The sequence below is a fragment of the Scyliorhinus canicula genome, chromosome 4 (genome assembly GCF_902713615.1).
Source record: "Scyliorhinus canicula chromosome 4, sScyCan1.1, whole genome shotgun sequence".
Taxonomy (NCBI): Eukaryota; Metazoa; Chordata; class Chondrichthyes; order Carcharhiniformes; family Scyliorhinidae; genus Scyliorhinus; species Scyliorhinus canicula.
The window spans coordinates 129,411,862-129,434,380 of NC_052149.1; the positions used below are offsets into that span (position 1 = coordinate 129,411,862).

The 22,519-nt window shown below is 46.5% G+C and overlaps 1 protein-coding gene across 1 annotated transcript in view; it reads right to left on the minus strand.

The window, feature by feature from the left end:
* Positions 1 to 22,519, minus strand: part of LOC119964246 (probable voltage-dependent R-type calcium channel subunit alpha-1E) — a 1,062,240-nt gene that overhangs the window by 169,266 nt on the left and 870,455 nt on the right. The window contains exons 25-26 of the mRNA XM_038793526.1: positions 7,633 to 7,739; positions 6,997 to 7,008 (exon numbers count right to left, since the gene is read on the minus strand). Of these exons, the coding sequence (XP_038649454.1) occupies positions 6,997 to 7,008; positions 7,633 to 7,739 (119 nt within the window). The remainder of the gene's footprint in view (positions 1 to 6,996; positions 7,009 to 7,632; positions 7,740 to 22,519) is intronic.

A 22,519-nucleotide genomic window follows, 5' to 3' on the forward strand; every position in this document is an offset into this window, starting at 1 on the left:
TAGGCATTAAACATAGCTGGATAACACAGTCATTAAGCGCAGAACTATAACTCGCAGGCATCAAACACAGATGCGTAACACACAGGCATTTAACACTGACATAAAACACATGTAATATACACAGCGATTAAACATACATATAATACACAGGCATTAAACATAGGTGTTTAGCACACATGCACAAAGCTCAGATGTATAACACAGTCATTAAACACAAACATATAATACACATGCATTAAACACAGACTTGTTTGAAAGAAAGGCAATAAACACAGATGTATATCACACGGGTATTAAACACGGATGTATACCACACATGTGATAAACACAGATATATATCACGGTAGCATGGTGGTTAGCATAAATGCTTCACAGCTCCAGGGTCCCAGGTTCGATTCCCGGCTGGGTCACTGTCTGTGTGGAGTCTGCACGTCCTCCCCGTGTGTGCGTGGGTTTTCTCCGGGTGCTCCGGTTTCCTCCCACAGTCCAAAGATGTGCGGGTTAGGTGGATTGGCCATGCTAAATTGCCTGTAGTGTCCTAAGGTTAAGGGGGGGGAGTTGTTGGGTTGCGGGTATGGGGTGGATGCGTGGGTTTGAGTGGGGTGATCATTGCTCGGCACAACATCGAGGGCCGAAGGGCCTGTTCTGTGCTGTACTGTTCTATGTTCTATGGGTAATGTACATATACATCACATGGGTAATTAATACATATGTAACATGAGTAATAAATAAAGATATAGACCACAGAGGTAATAATCAGAGATGTACATCATACGGGTAGTAAACATAAATGTATATCACATGGACAATAAACACAGATGTATATCACATGGACAATAAATGAAGGTGTATATCATGTGGACAATAAACGCAAGTGTATATCACATGGACAATAAACACAGAGGAGATTCACTAGGTTAATCCCAGAGCTGAAGGGGTTGGATTATGAGGAGAGGTTGAGTAGACTGGGACTGTACTCGTTGGAATTTAGAAGGATGAGGGGGGATCTTATAGAAACATTTAAAATTATGAAGGGAATAGATAGGATAGATGCGGCAGGCTGTTTCCACTGGCGGGTGAAAGCAGAACGAGGGGACATAGCCTCAAAATAAGGGGAAGTAGATTTAGGACTGAGTTTAGGAGGAACTTCTTCACCCAAAGGGTTGTGAATCTATGGAATTCCTTGCCCAGTGAAGCAGTTGAGGCTCCTTCATTACATGTTTTTAAGGTAAAGATAGATAGTTTTTTGAAGAATAAAGGAATTAAGGGTTATGGTGTTCGGGCCGGAAAGTGGAGCTGAGTCCACAAAAGATCAGCCATGATTTCATTGAATGGCGGAGCAGGCTCGAGGGGCCAGATGGCCTACTCCTGCTCCTAGTTCTTATGTTCTTATATCTCACACGGGTAAGAAACATAGACATATCTCACACGGGTAATAAACATAGACATATCTCACACGGGTAATAAACACAGATGTATATCACAAGGACAATGAATATAGATATGTATCACACGATAATAAACAAAGATGTACATCACAAGGATAATAAACACAGATGTATATCACAAGAACAATAAATACAGATATATATCACACGGGTAATAAACAAAGATGTATATCACAAGGGTAATAAACGCAGATGTATATCACATGGACAATAAACACAGACGTATCTCACATGAGTAGTGAACACAGATGTATATCACATGGACCATAAACACAGATGAATATCACATGGACAATAAACACAGACGTATCTCACATGAGTAGTGAACACAGATGTATATCACATGGACCATAAACACAGATGAATATCACATGGACAATAAACACAACTGCATATCACATGGGTAATAAACACAGATATATATTACATGGGTAATAAAGAAAGATGTATGTCACAAAGGTAATAAACAGATGTATCTCACACAAATAATAAACACAGATGTATTATCACAACGGTAATAAACACAGGTGTATATCACTTGGTCACTTGGACAATAAACACAGGGACAATATCACATGGACAATAAATGCAGATGGACCTCACATGGGTAATAAACACAGATGTACCATAAACACAGATATATATCACATGGGTATTAAACACAGATGTATAGCACATGAGTAACAAACACAGATATATGTCCCATAGGTAATAAACACAGGTATATATCACATGGGTAGTAAACATAGATGAATGCCATAAGCATAATAAACATAGATGAATATCACATGGGCATTAAACACATGTGTATATCACATGGGTATTAAACACAGATTTATATTACATGGGTATCAAACACAGATGTATAATCACGTGTATATTATACACAGATGTATAGCACATGGGTAATAACACACATGTGTATACCACATGGGTAGTAACATACATGTGTATATTATATGGGTAATAACACACAGATGTATATCACATGGACAATAAACACAGATGTATATCACATGAACAATAAACACAGGTGCACATTACATGGACAATAAACACAGGGCATATGGTTTTATGGTGATTGGGGGAAGGTATAGGGGAGATGTCAGAGATCGGTTCTTTACACAGAGAGTGGTGGGTGTGTGGAATGCACTGCCAGCGGACGTGGAGGAGTGAGAGTCATTAGGGACATATACGCAAATCTTGGTCAGGCACATGGACAGCAGTAAATTGAAGGGATGTAGGTTAGGTTGATCTTAGATTAGGATAAATGATCAGCACAACATTGTGGGCTGAAGGGCCTGTACTGTGCTGTACTGTTCTATGTTCTATCTCACACGAGTAATTAACACAGATGTATATCACATGGACAATAAATGCAGATGTACCTCACATGGGTAATAAACACAGATGTATATCACATGGACAATAGACACTGATGTATATCACATGGACAATAGATACAGGTGCATATCACATGGGTGATAAACAAAGATGTATATCACATGGACAATAAACACAGATGTATATCACATGGACAATAAACAGATGTATAATCACATTGGTAATAACACACAGTTGTATATGACACGGGTAATAAACACACAGGTGTATACAAAGGGTAATAACACATAGGTGTATGCCACATGGGTAAAAACACACAGGTGTGTGCCATATGGTTAATAACACACAGGTGTTGTATCACATGGGTAATAAGCGCACAGGTGTCTATCACATGGGTAATAACACATAGGTTCATGCCACATGGGTAGCAACACACACATGTATATTATATGGGTAATAACACACAGGTGTATATCACAAAGACAATAAACACAGATGTACATCACATGGACAATAAGCACAGATGTATATCACATGGACAGTAAACACAGATGTAAATCAAATGGACAATTAACACAGGTGTACATCACTTGGGCAATAAACATAGACATATCATAGTTTTCAGGTGATTGAGGGAAGGTATAGGGGAGATATCAGAGGTCGGTTCTTTACACAGAGAGTGGTGGGTGCGTGGAATGCACTGCCAGCGGAGGTGGTGGTGTCAGAGTCATTAGGGACATTTAAGCGACTCTTGGACAGGCACATGGGCATCAGTAAATTGAAGGGGTGTAGGTTAGGTTGATTTTAGATCAGGATAAATGGTCAGCACAACATTGTGGGCTGAAGGGCCTGTACTTGGCTGTACTGTTCTATGTTCTATCTCACACGAATAAGAAACACAAATGTATATCACATGGACAGTAAACACAGATGTATATCACATGGACAATAAATGCAGATGTACCTCACATGGGTAATAAACAGATGTATATCACATGGACAATAAACACAGGTGTATATCATATAGACAATAGATACAGATGTATATCACATGGACAATCAACACAGGAGCATATTGCACGAGTAATAAACACAGATGTTTATCACACAGGTAATAAACAACGCTGCATATCGCATGGACAATAAACACAGATACATATTAAATGGACAATAAACTGAGATGTATATCACATGTGTAATAACACACAGGTGTATATCACATGGGTAATAACACAGGTGTATGCCACATGGGTAATAACACCCAGTTGAGTAACACATGGGTAAGGAAATAAGGGAGAGTATCAAATTGAAGGAAAAAGCATATAAAGTGGCAAAGATTGCTGGGAGATTAGAGGACTGGGAAATCTTTAGGGGGCAACAGAAAGCTACTAAAAAAGCTATAAAGAAGAGTAAGATAGAGTATGAGAGTAAACTTGCTCAGAATATAAAAACAGACAGTAAAAGTTTTTACAAATATATAAGACAAAAAAGAGTGGCTAAGGTAAATATTGGTCCTTTAGAGGATGAGAAGGGAGTTTTAATAATGGGAAATGAGGAAATGGCTGAGGAACTGAACAGGTTTTTTGGGTCGGTCTTCACAGTGGAAGACACAAATAACATGCCAGCGACTGATAGAAATGAGGCTATGACAGGTGAGGACCTTGAGAGGATTGTTATCACTAAGGAGGGAGTGATGGGCAAGCTAATGGGGCTAAAGGTAGACAAGTCTCCTGGCCCTGATGGAATGCATCCCAGAGTGCTAAAAGAGATGGCTAGGGAAATTGCAGATGCACGAGTGATAATTTACCGAAATTCACTAGACTCTGGGGTGGTCCCGGTGGATTGGAAATTAGCAAACGTGACGCCACTGTTTAAAAAAGGAGGTAGGCAGAAAGCAGGAAATTATAGGCCAGTGAGTTTAACTTCGGTAATAGGGAAGATGCTGGAATCTATCAGCAAGGAAGAAATTGCGAGGCATCTGGATAGAAATTGTCCCATTGGGCAGACGCAGCATGGGTTCATTAAAGGCAGGCCATGCCTAACTAATTTAGTGGAATTTTTTGAGGACATTACCAGTGCAGTAGATAACGGGGAGCCGATGGATGTGGTATATCTGGATTTCCAGAAAGCCTTTGACAAGGTGCCACACAAAAGGTTGCTGCATAAGATAAAGATGCATGGCATTAGGGGTAAAGTAGTAGCATGGATAGAGGATTGGTTAATTAATAGAAAGCAAAGAGTTGGGATAAATGGATGTTTCTCTGGTTGGCAATCAGTAGCTAGTGGTGTCCCTCAGGGATCCATGTTGGGCCCACAATTGTTCACAATTTACATTGATGATTTGGAGTTGGGGACCAAGGGCAATGTGTCCAAGTTTGCAGATGACACTAAGATGAGTGGTAAAGCGAAAAGTGCAGAGGATACTGGAAGTCTGCAGAGGGATTTGGATAGGTTAAGTGAATGGGCTCGGGTCTGGCAGATGGAATACAATGTTGACAAATGTGAGGTTATCCATTTTGGTAGGAATAACAGCAAACGGGATTATTATTTAAACGATAAAATATTAAAGCATGCCGCTGTTCAGAGAGACTTGGGTGTGCTAGTGCATGAGTCACAGAAGGTTGGTTTACAAGTGCAACAGGTGATTAAGAAGGCAAATGGAATTTTGTCCTTCATTGCTAGACGGATGGAGTTTAAGACTAGGGAGGTTATGTTGCAATTGTATAAGGTGTTAGTGCGGCCACACCTGGAGTATTGTGTTCAGTTTTGGTCTCCTTACTTGAGAAAGGACGTACTGGCGCTGGAGGGTGTGCAGAGGAGTTTCACTAGGTTAATCCCAGAGCTGAAGGGGTTGGATTATGAGGAGAGGTTGAGTAGACTGGGACTGTACTCGTTGGAATTTAGAAGGATGAGGGGGGATCTTATAGAAACATTTAAAATTATGAAGGGAATAGATAGGATAGATGCGGGCAGGTTGTTTCCACTGGCGGGTGACAGCAGAACTAGGGGGCATAGCCTCAAAATAAGGGGAAGTAGATTTAGGACTGAGTTTAGGAGGAACTTCTTCACCCAAAGGGTTGTGAATCTATGGAATTCCTTGCCCAGTGAAGCAGTTGAGGCTCCTTCATTACATGTTTTTAAGGTAAAGATAGATAGTTTTTTGAAGAATAAAGGGATTAAGGGTTATGGTGTTCGGGCCGGAAAGTGGAGCTGAGTCCACAAAAGATCAGCCATGATCTAATTGAATGGCGGAGCAGGCTCGAGGGGCCAGATGGCCTACTCCTGCTCCTAGTTCTTATGTTCTTATGTTCTTAGGTGTCTATCACATGGGTAATAACACCCATGTGTTTTTCACAAGGGTAATAAACACACAGGTGTATATCACAAAGGTAATAAACACAGATGTATATCACATAGGTATTAAACATAGATGAATATAAGCGTAACAAACATTCATATATATCGCATGGGTATTAAAAACAAGTGTGTATCATATAGGTAATAAACACACAGGTGCCTATCACATGGGTAACAACAAATAGGTGTATGACACATGGGTAATAACATGCAGGTGTATATTATATGGGTATTAACAGACAGGTGTATATCACAAAGATAATCAACACAGATGTATATCACATGGACAATAAGCACAAATGTATATTACTTGGATAATGAACACAGATGCATATCGCACAGGTAATAAACACAGATGTACATCACATGGGTAATAAACAAAGATGTATATCACAAGGGTAATAAATACAGGTGTATATCACATGGACAATAAACTCAGATGTGTCTCACACGAGTAATAAACACAGATGTATATCATATGGACAATAAACACAGATATATGTCACACGGTTATTAAACACAGATGCATATCACATGAGTAATAAACACAGATATGTGTCCCATGGGTAATAAACTCAGGTATATATCACATGGGTAGTAAACATAGATGAATGTCATAAGCGTAAAAAACATAGATGTATATCACATGGGTATTCAACACAGGTATACATCACATGGGTATTAAACACAGGTGTATATCACATGGGTAATAACATATATGTGTATTCCACATGGGTCAACACACTCCCCAACCACCACGTCATGGGATCCTAATCCAGCAGTTAACAGATGTCAATCTCTGAGGACCCCTCCAGCTGAGACAAAGACTGAAATGGATTATAATTACCCGACAAGATTCCTTTTGAAGGTGAAGCAGGAGTCATGGAAGAAAGGAGGGAAAAGAAGAGTGTAGGGTTAGTAAGGTCATTGTATTTCAAGCCAGGTACATATTAATAGAGAGATGACAACACATGTAATGTACAGAGACAAGTGGCAGTGTGAGTAGTAAGACAATGCACATGCAGTCCCCTCTGAACAGTTGCCAAAATCGGCTGGACATTTTCCTGGCTGCACCATGACATGACCAACATCATACCCCTGCCCCATCAACACACTCTGCCAAATGGTTGGGTGACACATCCATTCTCACGTTGCACAGTCCACCTACTTCGCATTACCTGATTCAATGATTCTTGACCATCAGCCCAACAGCCATTGTGTACACTTAATATTTAAAAATAAATCAATAAAAGAACAGACATTTGATTGAAATAAATCATCTCAGTGATACTGTTCTGGAGTGTTTACTCTGTATCTAACCCCTTGCTGTATTAGTCCTGGGAGTGTATGATGGGGACAGTGTAGATGGAACGTCACTCTGTATCTAACTGCTCCCCCACTTTAACACCTCCAGCTGTAGCTTGTGCATTAACAGCATGTAACATAACCTGATCCAACATTTTGATTACCATCAGTCACTTACGTGAACGCAAATGCGACCAGGGCCCCACTCACTACAATAAAATCCAGAATGTTCCAAATGTCCCGGAAGTACGAGCCTTCATGGAATATCAAACCAATATCTATCATCTAGAGAGAGGATTACAGAGAAATGAGCAATCAGGGATAGAATCATATATCAGCTCTGTAATTTTTAAAATTCTTTCAAAACAGTCAGAACTTGTATTTAAACAGCAACTTTAAATGGTGGTAAAACACACGGAGGAACCTTCCCAGGAGTGTCATTTACTAGCAAGCCATTTAGACTGCGCAAGAAGGTAGATTTTTGGGAATACTTTGCAGAGAGAGGTGGCGAGGACGAGAGAATGAATCTGGAGCTCAGAGCCTGACAGCTACAGCTGTGGCTACCAATGATGGAGCAATGGAAAACAGGATTGTACAAGATTCTAACCCTCATTGAGTACCGGACATTATGGTGAGGCATGGAGACTTTTTTTCTTCGGCAATCACTCACTTATGATTATGATTGTCTGACTATAAAACTGTGTTCATGGGTTCTCTATGTGTCCTTGATGGCTGATGAGCCCAATCCGAGAGCCACATTTCCTTATTTAAACATTTTTTTTTTATTAACGCATTTTGTACATACATTGAACACAGCCAAAACCAGAATGAGAACAAACAGAGAACCTCATAAAATAAATAAATAACACCCAACCGCCCCACCCTCCCTGCCATTCCCTTCTGCCCATCCTGCTCCCCTCCATTTTAACTCCTTTATCCCCCCTCCCCTACACCCCCTCTGCTGACATCTTAACTGCCCTTGAAGAAGCTGATAAACAGTTTCCACCCCCAGGCAAAACCATCCACTGATCCTCTTGAGGTAACCTTAACTTTTTCCAGCCGCAGGAACTCCGCCAGGTCGCTCACCCACACCGCTGGTTTCGGCGGCTCCGAATATCTCCATTCCAACAAAATCCGTCTCTGGCTACCTGGGAGGAAAAGGCCAAGACGTCGGCCTCTCTCACACCCTGGACTCCTGGGTCTTCCGTCACTCCGAATATTGCTACTTCTAGACTTGGGGCCATCTTCAACTTTAACACCTCGGAGATTATGTCCACAAATACCTGCCAGAACCCCCTCAGCATTAGACATGCCCAAAACATGCGAACATGGTTTGCAGGCCTCCTTGCACACCGTCCGCACCTGTCCTCCATCCCCTCAAAGAACTGCTCATCCTGGCTACCATCATATGCGACCTATATACTAACTTGAATACGAGGAAGATGCGTTCACCGTCCTCAAAGCCTCCTCCCACACTCTAGCCTCCATTTCCCCCCGTCCCCCCCAACTCCTCCTCCCACTTGCTTTTAATTTCTCTTATCAGGCCTCCCAGTCCATTAACTCATTGTATATCTCAGATACCTTCCCCTCACCTACTTCTACTTTCAATACTACCTTGTCCTGCAGCCCTGGGGTGGCAGTTCAGGAAAGGACGACACCTGCTTCATATAATCCCGCATATGTAAGTACCGGAATCCGTTTCCGCCGGGCAGCTCGTACTCCTCCTCCAATTCCTCTAAGCTAGAATAGCTGCTCCCCAGAAAATGGTCCCCAAATTGCTCAATCCACACCCACCGCCACCCTCGAAACCCCGCGTCTAAGCGCTCCTCTGCAAATTTATGATTCCCGCAGATCGGTGCCCACACCAAGGCACCCTCCTACCTCAGATGCTACACCCTCAGGGCCGCCACCGCCACGGGGCATGTGGAGTACTTGGCCGGCGAGAACGGCAGAGGCACTGTCAATGTACCCAAGACTGTGCCTGACAAGAAGCTATCTCTGGCTATATTTGCTGCCCAGTAGTAGTTCATTATATTTGGCAAGGCCCGACCGCCCCCTCTCCAGCAGCACCTTCTTTACCTGTGGAGATTGCCCTGCCCACATCACCCCCAAAATCAGAGCATTAATTTTCTTGAAGAAAGACTTTGGAACAAAGATCGGGAGGTTCTGGAAAACAACTAAGAGCCTCGGGAGTACCGTCATTTTCACTGTCTGCACCTGTTCCGCCAATGATAGCGGGAGCACGTCCCAACTCTTGAAGATCCCCCATATCTGTCGGCAGTCCGAGAGCACAAGTGAATAGCACTGTGGCTTCACAGCGCCAGGGTCGCAGGTTCGATTCCCCGCTGGTTCACAGTATGTGCGGAGAGCCCGGAGTTCTCCCCATCTCTGCATGGGTTTCCTCCGGGCTCTCCGGTTTCCTCCCACAGTCCAAAGACGTGCAAGTTAGGTGGATTGGCCATGATAAATTGCCCTTAGTGACCAAAAAGGTTAGATGGGGTTATTGGGTTACGTGGATACGGGGAAGTGAGGGTCAAGTGGGTCGGTGCAGGCTCGATGGGCTGAATGGCCTCCTTCTGCACTGTAGGTTCTATGTTCATATCTGTTCCCCCAACCATGCCAAATTCAATTTTTGTTTTATCCCGTCCCCGCGCCACCTGGATGCCCAGATATCTGAAATGGAAAATGAAATAAAGCTCGTCCCACCACTTCAAACGGCAGCTCGCCCAACCACCTCTTTTGCACCCTTGCCTGGATTGGGAATACCTCACTCTTTCCCATATTTAACTAATATCCGAAAACCGGCCAATTTCCTCCAAAATATTCATAATACCCCCAATGCCTCCGAGTGGATCTGATATGTAATGTAACAGATCATCCGCATATAGCGAGACCTTATGTTCCTCCCCCACGCCCCGCACTATCCATCACCGACTCCCTGACACTCTGAACGCCATTACCAGTGGCTCTATCGCCAAGGCAAAAAGCAACGGGAAGAGTGGGTACCCCTACCTTGTGTCCAGTGTAGTATGAAGGACCCCAAACTCATCCGATTCGTCCTTACACTCGCTACCGGCGGCCTGTACAGCAACCGGACCAAATCCATAAACCCCTGTCCGAACCCAAACCATCCCATCACTTCCCCCAAATACTCCCATTCCACCCGGTCGAATGCCTTCTCCTCATCCATAGCGACCATCGCCTCCACCTCCTGTTTCTCCGGGGGCATCATTATCTCGATTAACAACTGCCGAACATTAACCGACAGACTCCCCTTTACAAATGCCGTCTGGTCTTCCGCTATCATCCCTGGCATACAGTCCTCAATCTGTGAGGCCAAGATGTTTGTAAACAATTTGACATCCACGTTCAGCAGTGATATCGGGCTGGAAAGGATCCACACTGCTCTGGGTCTTTATCCTTCTTCAAAATTGAGGATATCAAAGCTCTGATAACATAGGGGGAATATCCCCTGTCCCTCACCCCTTACTAGCAGGGCCCCAGATCCCCAGAGAACTTCTTGCACATTTTGGCTACATATGAGCCAGTGTCCGCTTGCTCGATGCTCTCTGGCATCCCAACAATTCTTAAATTTTGTCTACGGAAGTGGTTCTCCAGATCCTCCAGCTTTTCCTTTAGTCACTTCTGGGTCCCCAGCATCATCCCAATCTCGGCCGCCAACGAGGTAAGCTGCTCCTCGTGCTCCCCTGACTGTCTACTCCACTTTCTGGATTGCCTGGCTTTGGGCCTCTAGCCTTTGCACCACCCGACTGATCCCCACTTCGCCAGGTCGTCATGAGCCTCCCTTCTTTGCTGGCTAAACTTGTCGTTCAAGAAGTTCTTTCAACTATTGGGCTGACCCTTCCCCTCCGCCATCTTCTCCTGTGTGAGACTTTCTTGCTCTCGCAGCAACTTCTTTCTCGACCAACTTCTGGTCCGCGAATCCATCCACTGACAAAACCAGTGGAGCATAACTTTCTTCCTCCACCTCTACACCATTTTCCACCAAAACATCCACCCGGTACACAGAGAAAATGATGAAAAAACGCTTTGAGCAGGAGCTGCCAAATGTGTGACCACTCACTCAATGGCCACCACCTGAAGCCTCATAGAGCCACATTTCTGACCTCACACTTCGCAGGAGGTAGGATTATCCTTGGGCTCCAGGTCCTGGACATTCCTTTCCCGGACTCCTTTGCTGGACTTCCTCTTACCGTCAGAATTGTGTCCCTTCGATGAGGAGATTCCTCCAAGTAGGCCTCCTCTGAGCAAGGGTCTCCCAGGCTTTGATGTCTATGTTGCATTTCTTGAGGTAAGCCTTCAGGGTGTCTTTGAAGTACTTACTTTTCCTCCTCTCGATCGGGAGCCTTCCTCGAGCTCTGTGAAGAGGATTTGCTTTGGCAGTCGAGACCCTGACATCCCAAGCACATGTCCGACCCAGGGTCTTGGTTTCGGATGATCATGGCCTCGATGTTGGTGCTCTTGGTTCCTTCAAGAACGCTGGTAAGCATGCCTGAACTGCCAGCTGATGCGGAGAATCCACCTCAACAACAGCATTGATGGTACCTCTCCAGGGGCTTTTGGTGGGATCTGTACATAATCCAAGTTTCTGAGTGCTATAGAAGAGCTGGGAGGGTGACTTCCGGTGGCGGCTATGAAGGAGTAGGTCGCACATTTGGTGGCTCCCGCTCGGGTCGGACCTTTGGACCTTTTCCCACGATGTTTTGTCGGATTTAACTCAGAAAATTGATGGTGGACTCAATTGTGAAGAGGAATCCCACATCAATGCATGGAGAAGTGGACCAGGAATGCTCGCAAAGGACGAAATAGGTGAACAGAGAAGGCTTTGGTTGAGGCTGCAGCGGGAGAAAGCATGGCGGACGAGCGGAGTGCTGGCTCGACGACCCAGCGGTTGACGGAGCAGCTGATGCAGTTCCTACACGAGGGCTTCGCCTAGCAGAAACAGGAATGCTTGGACCAGATTAAGCAATCGATTGCGTGGCTGGAACATAGATTGGATGCTCAAGGTCGGGCGATCCAGAAAGTGGAGAAGGCACTGACTGAGCAGGAGGAACATCAGACAGCAGAGGAGTTGGAGGTGGGGATGCTGAGAGACCAGCAGGAAAGACTCCTGGAGAAGGTGGAGGATCTAGAGAATAGGTCTCGCCGGCAGAACTTGAGAATCGTTGGTCTCCCGGAGAGGTCCAAAGAAGCGGATGCATGGGCATACATAACGGGCATGTTCGAGAAGTTACTGGGGAATGGGATGTTCTCCTGACCCTTGGAGGTGGACAGGGCTCACAGAGCGCTCGCGAGGAAGCCATGTGTGGGAAACCCCGAGGGCAATGGTGGTGAGATTCCACAGGTACCTGGACAAGGAGTGTATTTTACGGTGGGCCAGGCAGACACGGAGCTGTAAGTGGGAGAATAACATCCTGCGTATATACCAGGATCTGAGTGCGGATGTGGCCAGGAGAAGAACAGGGTTCTTCCAGATAAAGTCGACCCTTTTCAAGAAGAAAGTGAAGTTTGGGCTGCTGTATTCTGTACGTCTTTGGGTCACTTATGAGGAGCAACATTTTTACTTTGAGTCGCCCGAGGAAGCGATGGACTTCGCTATAAGGAAAGGGCTGGCAGCAGACAGGTGTTTGAGATGGATTTTCCGCGTCAGCTGGTGTTCATGTTAGAAAAAATGTTGTTTTTGGACACTGTCTGTAATACCTTCTGTATTGATTTGCGGCTTGCTGCATATTTGTATGAGTTAAAGTTTGCATTTGCATTGATGCTGCAATTTTAAATGTTGGGTTTTCTTTTTGATTTCCTTTGTGTTTCTTTCGGGCAATTGTGTTGGGATTGTTTCTTTTGGGTATGTGTATCCGAGCCGGGGGAGGGGGGAGGGAACAATAGGTGGGAAAATGTCTGGCGCCATGGGTGGGGCTACCAAGCTAGCTGGGCGGGCTGGCTCACGGAAGCGCAGTGGGGGGTGAGCAAATGTTATGCTTGTTGAAGGGGGTGGTTTGCATAGTGCTGTTACTGGGGCGGGGGGATGGGGGGGACTGTTCTGTTGACAGGGGGAGGGACTTTTGTTGGGGGACAAGAGGGAGGTCGGGGACGGAGGCTGCCTGGAGGCGGGCCTGCAGATGCATGGGGCGCGAGCTGGAGACTGGCCCAAGAAAGGGGATGGCTGATCGGCGGAGGCGGTGTGGCGGGAGACCCCCCCCAACCAGGCTGACCACATGGAACGTAAGAGGGCTAAATGGGCCGGTTAAGAGGGCACGCGTGTTCGCGCATTTGAGGGAATTGAAGGCGGATGTGGCAATGTTACAGGAGATGCATCTTAGAGTAACTGACCAGATTAGATTAAGGAAGGGATGGGTCGGACAGGTGTTTGACTCGCGACTGGACTCTAAGACGAGAGAGGTCGAGATCCTGATCAATAAGCGAGTGTCATTCGAGGCGGGAAGAATAGTTGCGGATGTGGGAGGCCGTTACATTATGGTTAGTGGGAAGGGGCTGCCGGTGGAGGGGCTGCCGATGGTACTCGTGAATGTGTACGCGCCAAATTGGGATGATATGGAGTTCATAAGGAGGATGTAGGGGAACATCCAGGACCTGGAGAGGGGGGGGGAGCTTCAACACAGTCATTGACCCAGGGCTAGACCGGTCGAGCTCAAGGAAAGGCAGGGTGCCAGCAATGGCAAAGGAGCTAAATGGAGCAGATGGGGGGGGGGGGGGGGGGGGGGGTGTACCCATGGAGATTTGGGCTGCCGAGAGTGAAGGAGTTCTCCTTTTACTCACACGTGCACAAAGTGTACTCCCGGATCGACTTTTTCATCTTGAACAGGGCTTTACTGACGAGGGTAGTGGACACTGAGTACTTAGCGATCATGGTCTCTGATCATGCCCCGCACTGGGTAGACCTACAGGTGAGCAAGGAGGGTGGCCAACGCCCGCACTGGAGATTAGATGTCGGACTTTTAGCGGATGAGGAAGTGTGCGGGCGGGTGAGGAAATGCATCCAGAACTATCTGGAAGTTAATGACACGGGGGAAGACTCGGTTGCAATGGTCTGGGAGGCGCTGAAGGCGGTGGTAAGAGGGGAGCTGATCACGAAACGGGCCCACAGGGAGAAGGCAGACAGAGCAGAGACGGACCGACTGATAAGGGAAATACTTCTGGTTGACAGGAGATATGCGGAGACTCCAGAGGCAGGGTTTTAAGGGAACGACGGAGGCTACAGGTGGAGTTTGGCTTGTTAACTACAGGGAAGGTGGTGGAGCAGCTGAGGAAGGCGAGGGGGGCAATTTATGAATATGGAGAGAAGGCCAGCAGAATGCTTGCGCAGCAGCTTAGAAACAGGAAGGCAGCCAGGGAGATTGGGAAAGTAAGGGACGGGGATGGGAACCTGGTCGGAGATTCAACAGGGGTTAATAAGGCATTTTTCGGAGTTTTACAGCAGGCTGTATGAGTCGGAACTCCCAGCTGGGCCGGAGGGGATGAGGCAATTCTTAGGAGGGCTGATGTTCCCGAAGGTGAATGAAGGGTTGGTAGAAGGGCTGTGAGCTCCGAACAGGTTGGAAGAAATAGCAGAAGTGCTAAACGTAGAACATACAGTGCAGAAGGAGGCCATTCGGCCTATCGAGTCTGCACCGACCCACTTAAGCCCTCACTTCCACCCTATCCTCGGAACCCAATAACACCTCCTACCCTTTTTGGACACTGAGGGCAATTTCGCATGGCCAATCCACCTAACCTGCACGTCTTAGGACTGTGGGAGGAAACCGGAGCACCCAGAGGAACCCCACGCAGACACGGGGAGAATGTGCAGACTCCCCACAGACAGTGACCCAGCGGGGAATCGAACCTGGGACCCTGGCGCTGTGAAGCCACAGTGCTCTCCACTTGTGCTACCGTGTTGCCCATGCTGAAGGCCATGCAGTCGGGTAAAGCCCCGGGACCGGACGGGTACCCAGTGGAGATTTATAAAATGTTCTCTGGGATACTGGGGGCGCTGCTGATGAGGACATTTAATGAGGCAAGGGAGCGAGGGGTTAGGGTTAGGTACGTGATTGGGGAGGACCAGACGGGATTTGTAAAGGGTAGGCAGTTGGCAGCCAACATTAAAAGGCTGCTGAATGTGACTTTGATGCTCCCAGAGGGTAGGGAAGTAGAGGTAGTGGTCACAATGGACGCAGAGAAGGCATTTGATAGGGTGGAATGGGAATATCTGTGCGAGGTACTGGGGTGGTTTGGATTTGGACGGGTCTTTATCGACTGGGTCAGACTGCTGTATCAGGCGCCCGTGGCGAGTGTACGGACGAACAAGTTGACGTTGGGTATTTTAGGCTGCACCGGGCGACAAGGTAGAGATCTCTCCTCCTCTCACTGCTGTTTGCATTGGCCATAGAACCGCTGGCAATTGCGCTGAGAGGCCCAAGGGGCTGGAAGGGGCTGGTTCGGGGATGGGTGGAACACAGAGTCTCGCTATACACAGATGACCTCTGCCTATATGTTTCGGACCCAATGGAAGGGTTGGAAGAAATTATGGGGATTCTGGCTGGTTTTCGGGTTATAAATTAAACATGGGGAAAAGCGAGATGTTCACGATCCAGGCAAGGGGGCAGGAGAGGCGAATGGAGGAGCTGCCGTTTAGAGTGATAGGGGGAAGCTTTTGGTATCTAGGCATCCAGGTGGCACGGGAATGGGAGCGGCTACACAAGTTAAATTTGACCTGATTAGTAGACCAAATGAAGGAAGATTTCTGAAGGTGGGACGTGCTCCCGTTATCACTGGTTGGGAGGGTACGGACAGTGAAAATGACGGTTCTCCCGGGATTCCTGTTTGTGTTTTAGTGTCTCCCCATCTTTATTCCACGAACCTTCTTTAAACGGGTCAATAAGGTGATCTCTGGCTTTGTATGGGCGAGTAAGACCCCGCGAGTAAAAAAGGGGATGCTGGAGCGCAGCCATGGGGAGGGCGTGCTGGTCGGGGAGGCTAGATGGATGGTTCCGGAGGTGGCAAAGAGCAGGGATCGAGAGAATGGGAGATCTGTTTGTAGAGGGGAGCTTCCCCAGCCTGAGGGAATTGGAGGAGAAATTCAAACTGACTGGTGGAAATGAGTTTAGGTACTTGCAGGCGCGAGATTTCCTGTGCAGGCAGGTCTCAACCTTCCCGCTCTTACCACCAATGGGGATACAGGACAGGGTAGTTTCCAGAATGTGGGTGGGAGAAGGGAGGGTTTCGGAAATTTACAAAGAACTCATGGGGTCAGAGGAAACGCAGACTGGGGAGCTGAAACACAAATGGGAAGAGGAATTAGGAGGAGAGATAGAGGATGGTCTCTGGGCGGATGGGTTGAGTAGAATCAACGCATCCACAATATGTGCCAGGCTCAGCCTGAAACAGTTTAAGGTCGTTCACCGGGCTCACATGACGGTGGCCTGGATGAATAGGTTATTTGGGTAGAAGGTGTGCGGGAGGACCCGCAAGGTGTGCGGGAGGACCAGCGAACCATGTTCATATGTTCTGGGCATGCCCGAAGATTAGGGGATTCTGGCAGGGGTTTGCGGATGTCATGTCACAGGGATGGTGCAGGCGGGAGGGATTCAGATTTCTGGATAACTGGGGCTCTTTCTGGGGAAGGTGGGACCTCTATAGACAGGATGGTCTACATCTGAACCTGAGGGGCACCAATATCCTGGGGGGGAGATTTGTTAGTGCTCTTTGGGGGGGTTTAAACTAATTCAGCAGGGGCATGGGAACCTGGATTGTAGTTTTGGGGTACGGGAGATTGAGAGTATAGAGGTCAGGAGCACAGATTTGACTTCGCAGGAGGGTGCCAGTGTTCAGGTAGGTGGTTTGAAGTGTGTCTACTTCAATGCCAGGAGTATACGAAATAAGGTAGGGGAACTGGCAGCATGGGTTGGTACCTGGGACTTCGATGTTGTGGCCATTTCAGAGACATGGATAGAGCAGGGACAGGAATGGTTGTTGCAGGTTCCGGGGTTTAGGTGTTTTAGTAAGCTCAGAGAAGGGGGCAAAAGAGGGGGAGGTGTGGCATTGCTAGTCAAGGACAGTATTACGGTGGCGGAAAGGATGCTAGATGGGGACTCTTCTTCTGAGGTAGTATGGGCTGAGGTTAGAAACAGGAAAGGAGAGGTCACCCTGTTGGGAGTTTTCTATAGGCCACCTAATAGTTCTAGGGATGTAGAGGAAAGGATGGCGAAGATGATTCTGGAAAAGAGCGAAAGTAACAGGGTAGTTGTTATGGGAGACTTTAACTTTCCAAATATTGACTGGAAAAGATATAGTTCGAGTACATTAGATGGGTCGTTCTTTGTACAATGTGTGCAGGAGGGTTTCCTGACACAATATGTTGACAGGCCAACAAGAGGCGAGGCCACATTGGATTTGGTTTTGGGTAATGAACCAGGCCAGGTGTTAGATCTGGAGGTAGGTGAGCACTTTGGAAACAGTGACCACAATTCGGTGACCTTTACGTTAGTGATGGAAAGGGATAAGTATACCCAGCAGGGCAAGAGTTATAGCTGGTGGAAGGGCAATTATGATGCCATTAGACATGACTTAGGATGTGTTGGTTGGAGAAGTAGGCTGCAAGGGTTGGGCACACTGGATATGTGGAGCTTGTTCAAGGAACAGCTATTGCATGTTCTTGATAAGTACGTACCAGTCAGGCAGGGAGGAAGGGGTCGAGCGAGGGAACCGTGGTTTACCAAAGAAGTGGAATCTCTTGTTAAGAGGAAGAAGGAGGCCTATGTGAAGATGAGGCGTGAAGTTTCAGTTGGGGCGCTTTATAATTACAAGGAAGCGAGGAAGGATCTAAAGAGAGAGCTGAGATGAGCAAGGAGGGGACATGAGAAGTCTTTGGCAGGTAGGATCAAGGAAAACCCAAAAGCTTTCTATAGGTATGTCAGGAATAAAAGAATGACTAGGGTAAGAGTAGGGCCAGTCAAGGACAGTGGTGGGAAGTTGTGTGTGGAGGCTGAGGAGATAAGCGAGATACTAAATGAATACTTTTCGTCAGTATTCACTCAAGAAAAAGATAATATTCTGGAGGAGAATGCTGAGACCCAGGCTATTAGAATAGATGGCATTGAGGTGCGTAGGGAAGAAGTGTTGGCAATTCTGGACAAGGTGAAAATAGATAAGTCCCCGGGGCCGGATGGGATTTATCCTAGGATTCTCTGGGAAGCCAGGGAAGAGATTGCTGAGCCTTTGGCTTTGATTTTTAGGTCATCATTGGCTACAGGAATAGTGCCAGAGGACTGGAGGATAGCAAATGTGGTCCCTTTGTTCAAGAAGGGGAGTAGAGATAACCCCGGTAACTATAGGCCGGTGAGCCTAACGTCTGTGGTGGGTAAGGTCTTGGAGAGGATTATAAAAGATACAATTTATAATCAACTAGATAGGAATAATATGATTAGGGATAGTCAGCATGGTTTCGTGAAGGGTAGGTCATGCCTCACAAACCTTATCGAGTTCTTTGAGAAGGTGACTGAACAGGTAGACGAGGGTAGAGCAGTTGATGTGGTGTATATGGATTTCAGTAAAGCGTTTGATAAGGTTCCCCACGGTTGGCTATTGCAGAAAATACGGAGGCTGGGGATTGAGGGTGATTTAGAGATGTGGATCAGAAATTGGCTAGTTGAAAGAAGACAGAGAGTGGTAGTTGATGGGAAATGTTCAGAATGGAGTTCAGTTACGAGTGGCATACCACAAGGATCTGTTCTGGGGCCGTTGCTGTTTGTCATTTTTATAAATGACCTAGAGGAGGGCGCAGAAGGATGGGTCAGTAAATTTGCAGACGACACTAAAGTCGGTGGAGTTGTAGACAGTGCGGAAGGATGTTGCAGGTTACAGAGGGACATAGATAAGCTGCAGAGCTGGGCTGAGAGGTGGCAAATGGAGTTTAATGTGGAGAAGTGTGAGGTGATTCACTTTGGAAAGAATAACAGGAATGCGGAATATTTGGCTCATGGTAAAATTCTTGGTAGTGTGGATGAGCAGAGGGATCTCGGTGTCCATGTACATAGATCCCTGAAAGTTGCCACCCAGGTTGATAGGGTTGTGAAGAAGGCCTATGGTGTGTTGGCCTTTATTGGTAGAGGGATTGAGTTCCGGAGCCATGAGGTCATGTTGCAGTTGTACAAAACTCTAGTACGGCCGCATTTGGAGTATTGCGTACAGTTCTGGTCGCCTCATTATAGGAAGGACGTGGAAGCTTTGGAACGGGTGCAGAGGAGATTTACCAGGATGTTGCCTGGTATGGAGGGAAAATCTTATGAGGAAAGGCTGATGGACTTGAGGTTGTTTTCGTTAGAGAGAAGAAGGTTAAGAGGTGACTTAATAGAGGCATGCAAAATGATCAGAGGGTTAGATAGGGTGGACAGCGAGAGCCTTCTCCCGCGGATGGAGGTGGCTAGCACGAGGGGACATAGCCTTAAATTGAGGGGTAATAGATATAGGACAGAGGTCAGAGGTGGGTTTTTTACGCAAAGAGTGGTGAGGCTGTGGAATGCCCTACCTGCAACAGTAGTGAACTCGCCAACATTGAGGGCATTTAAAAATTTGTTGGATAAGCATATGGATGATAAGGGCATAGTGTAGGTTAGATGGCCTTTAGTTTTTTTTCCATGTCGGTGCAACATCGAGGGCCGAAGGGCCTGTACTGCGCTGTATCGTTCTATGTTCTATGTTCTATGTCCAAGGTGTTAAAAACAAGGGTGGCATCGAGTCCAGAGGTGGCGATTTTCGGAGTGTCGGAAGATCTGGGATTCCAGGAGAAGAAAGGCAGATGTTCTGGCCGTTGCCTCCCTGGTAGCCCGGAGACGGATACTATTAGCTTGGAGGGACTCAAAGCCCCCGAAGTTGGAGACCTGGCTAACTGACATGGCTCGCTTTCTTGTCTGGAGAAAATCAAGTTTGCCCTGAGAGGGTCAATGTTAGGGTTCGTCCGGAGGCGGCAGCCGTTCGTCGACTTCTTTGGGGAAAATTAACCATCAGCAGAAGGGGGGGATGGTTGGCGTTTAGTTTAGTTTAGATTAGGGTGTAAGAAAGGTGGGACCTGAGAGGGAGGAAGACGGCCTTTGCACGATGTTTATATTTGTATGTACACTGTTTTCTTCTGTTATTGTTATAAAACCATAAATACCTCAATAAAATGTTTATAAAAAAACAAGAAGAGCTGGGAGGATGACTCCTTTAAACATGAGGATCTTAGATCATAGAATCCCTACAGTGCAGGAGGTCATTCAGCCCACCGAGTTTGCAACAATCCTTTAAACCACCACACTAACTCAGCTCAATCCGCAATCCTATTCCTGAAATCCCACCCTCAGGGGAAATTTAGCGTGGCCAATCCACCTAACCTGCACATCTTTGGATTGTGGGAGGAAAGCGGAGCACCCAGAGGAAACCCAGGTTCCCCATGTAGGGGAAATGTTCCACGTTTGGGAGGGTTTCTCTGTTGAAATTGATGGAGGGAGACACCGGATCTTGACCTGGGTTGGTAAAGGTCTTCAAACTTCTGGAGGTTGAGGCGGAGACCGATTATTTTAGTATACTTCAGCAAAGGCACCAAGTATTGCTTGGAGGTTCTCTTCTGAGAGAGTGGAGATTGCGATGCCATCCGCAACTGAAGCTCCACGAGCAATGTCAGTGTCGGGCGGCAGAGTAGCACAGTGGTTAACACTGTTGCTTCACAGTGCCAGGGAAATGGGTTCGATTCCTGGCTTGGGTCACTATCTGTGTGGAGTCTGCACGTTCTCCCATGTCTGCGTGGGTTTCCTTATTCCTTATTGAGTGAATAAGCCGAGAAGGAGAGTCTTTAATTATGCTGCCTGCTTTCCCAAGGCAGTGAGAGGTGCAGACAGAGTCAATGGATGGGAGATGGGTTCGCGTTATGGACTGGGCAGTGTACACGACTTGGGCCGAGCAGTTGCCATACCAGGCTGTGATGCAGCTAGATAGGATGCTTTCTATGGTGCATCTGTAAAAGTTTGTTCGAGTCAATGTGGACATGCTGAATTTCCTTAGATTCCTGAGAAAATGTAGGCACTGTTGTGCTTTCTTGGTCGTGGCATTCTCTATCTCCCTCCTGTATTCTGACTCATTGTTTTTCGAGATCCGACCCACTACGGTTGTGTCATCAGCAAACTTATAGATGGAGTTAGGGCCAAATTTTGCCACACAGTCATGTGTGTATAAAGTATGATAGGGGGCTAAGTACACAGCCTTGCAGAGCCCCAGTATTGGGGACTATCGTGGAGGAGGTGTTCTTGTTTAGCCATGTTGTTTAACATGTCTTCATCCATATCTATAATTTTATCACAGTTTAGGAGTTGCTTGAATTGTTCTCTCCATCGTAGTCCGATGTTTTCTCTGTCTCTCAAAAGGGTTTCGTCCTCATTCTACGCTTGTTTGAGGCCTGGGGTATTGCATCCAAATATTGCTTTGGTGACGCTGAAGAAGTTCTGGTGGCCTGCTTGCCAGTGAGGAGTTGCAGCTCCTTAGCTTTCTCAATCCACCACTGGTTCTTGATTTCCTGAGTTCTTCTTTGTACCTCAGCCTTGGCTAATTGATGAGCTCTTCTCTTTGCCTTGCCAGTGATGTTGTTTTTCCAGGCACAGAGAGCTTTCCTCTTCTTGTCGATGAGGTCTTGGGATGGTGTGGACGTTCTCATCGAACCAACTTTGGTATTTCCTGGTCTTGTAGCTAATGATTTCTTCACAACTTGAGATGATGGCTATCTTCAGCTCTTTCCAGTTTTCTTCCACTCCATTAGAATGAACACTTGGAGATTTTGGAGAACACATTGTTTAAAGTACAGTAGCATGCTTGGCTCTCGAAGCCGCTCAACGTTGATTTTTTTCCTCAGCTGTTTTTTTTTCATCTTCAGCTGCTTCTGGTGGAGCTGATGGACATCGAGGAGTGGATGAACAAGTGGTCTGTCCAGCAGTCATCTGCACTAGTATTGCTTTGCTGATAAGAACATAATTTTGGTCTCGGGATTGGATGATCACAAAGTCGATCATGTGCCAGTGCTT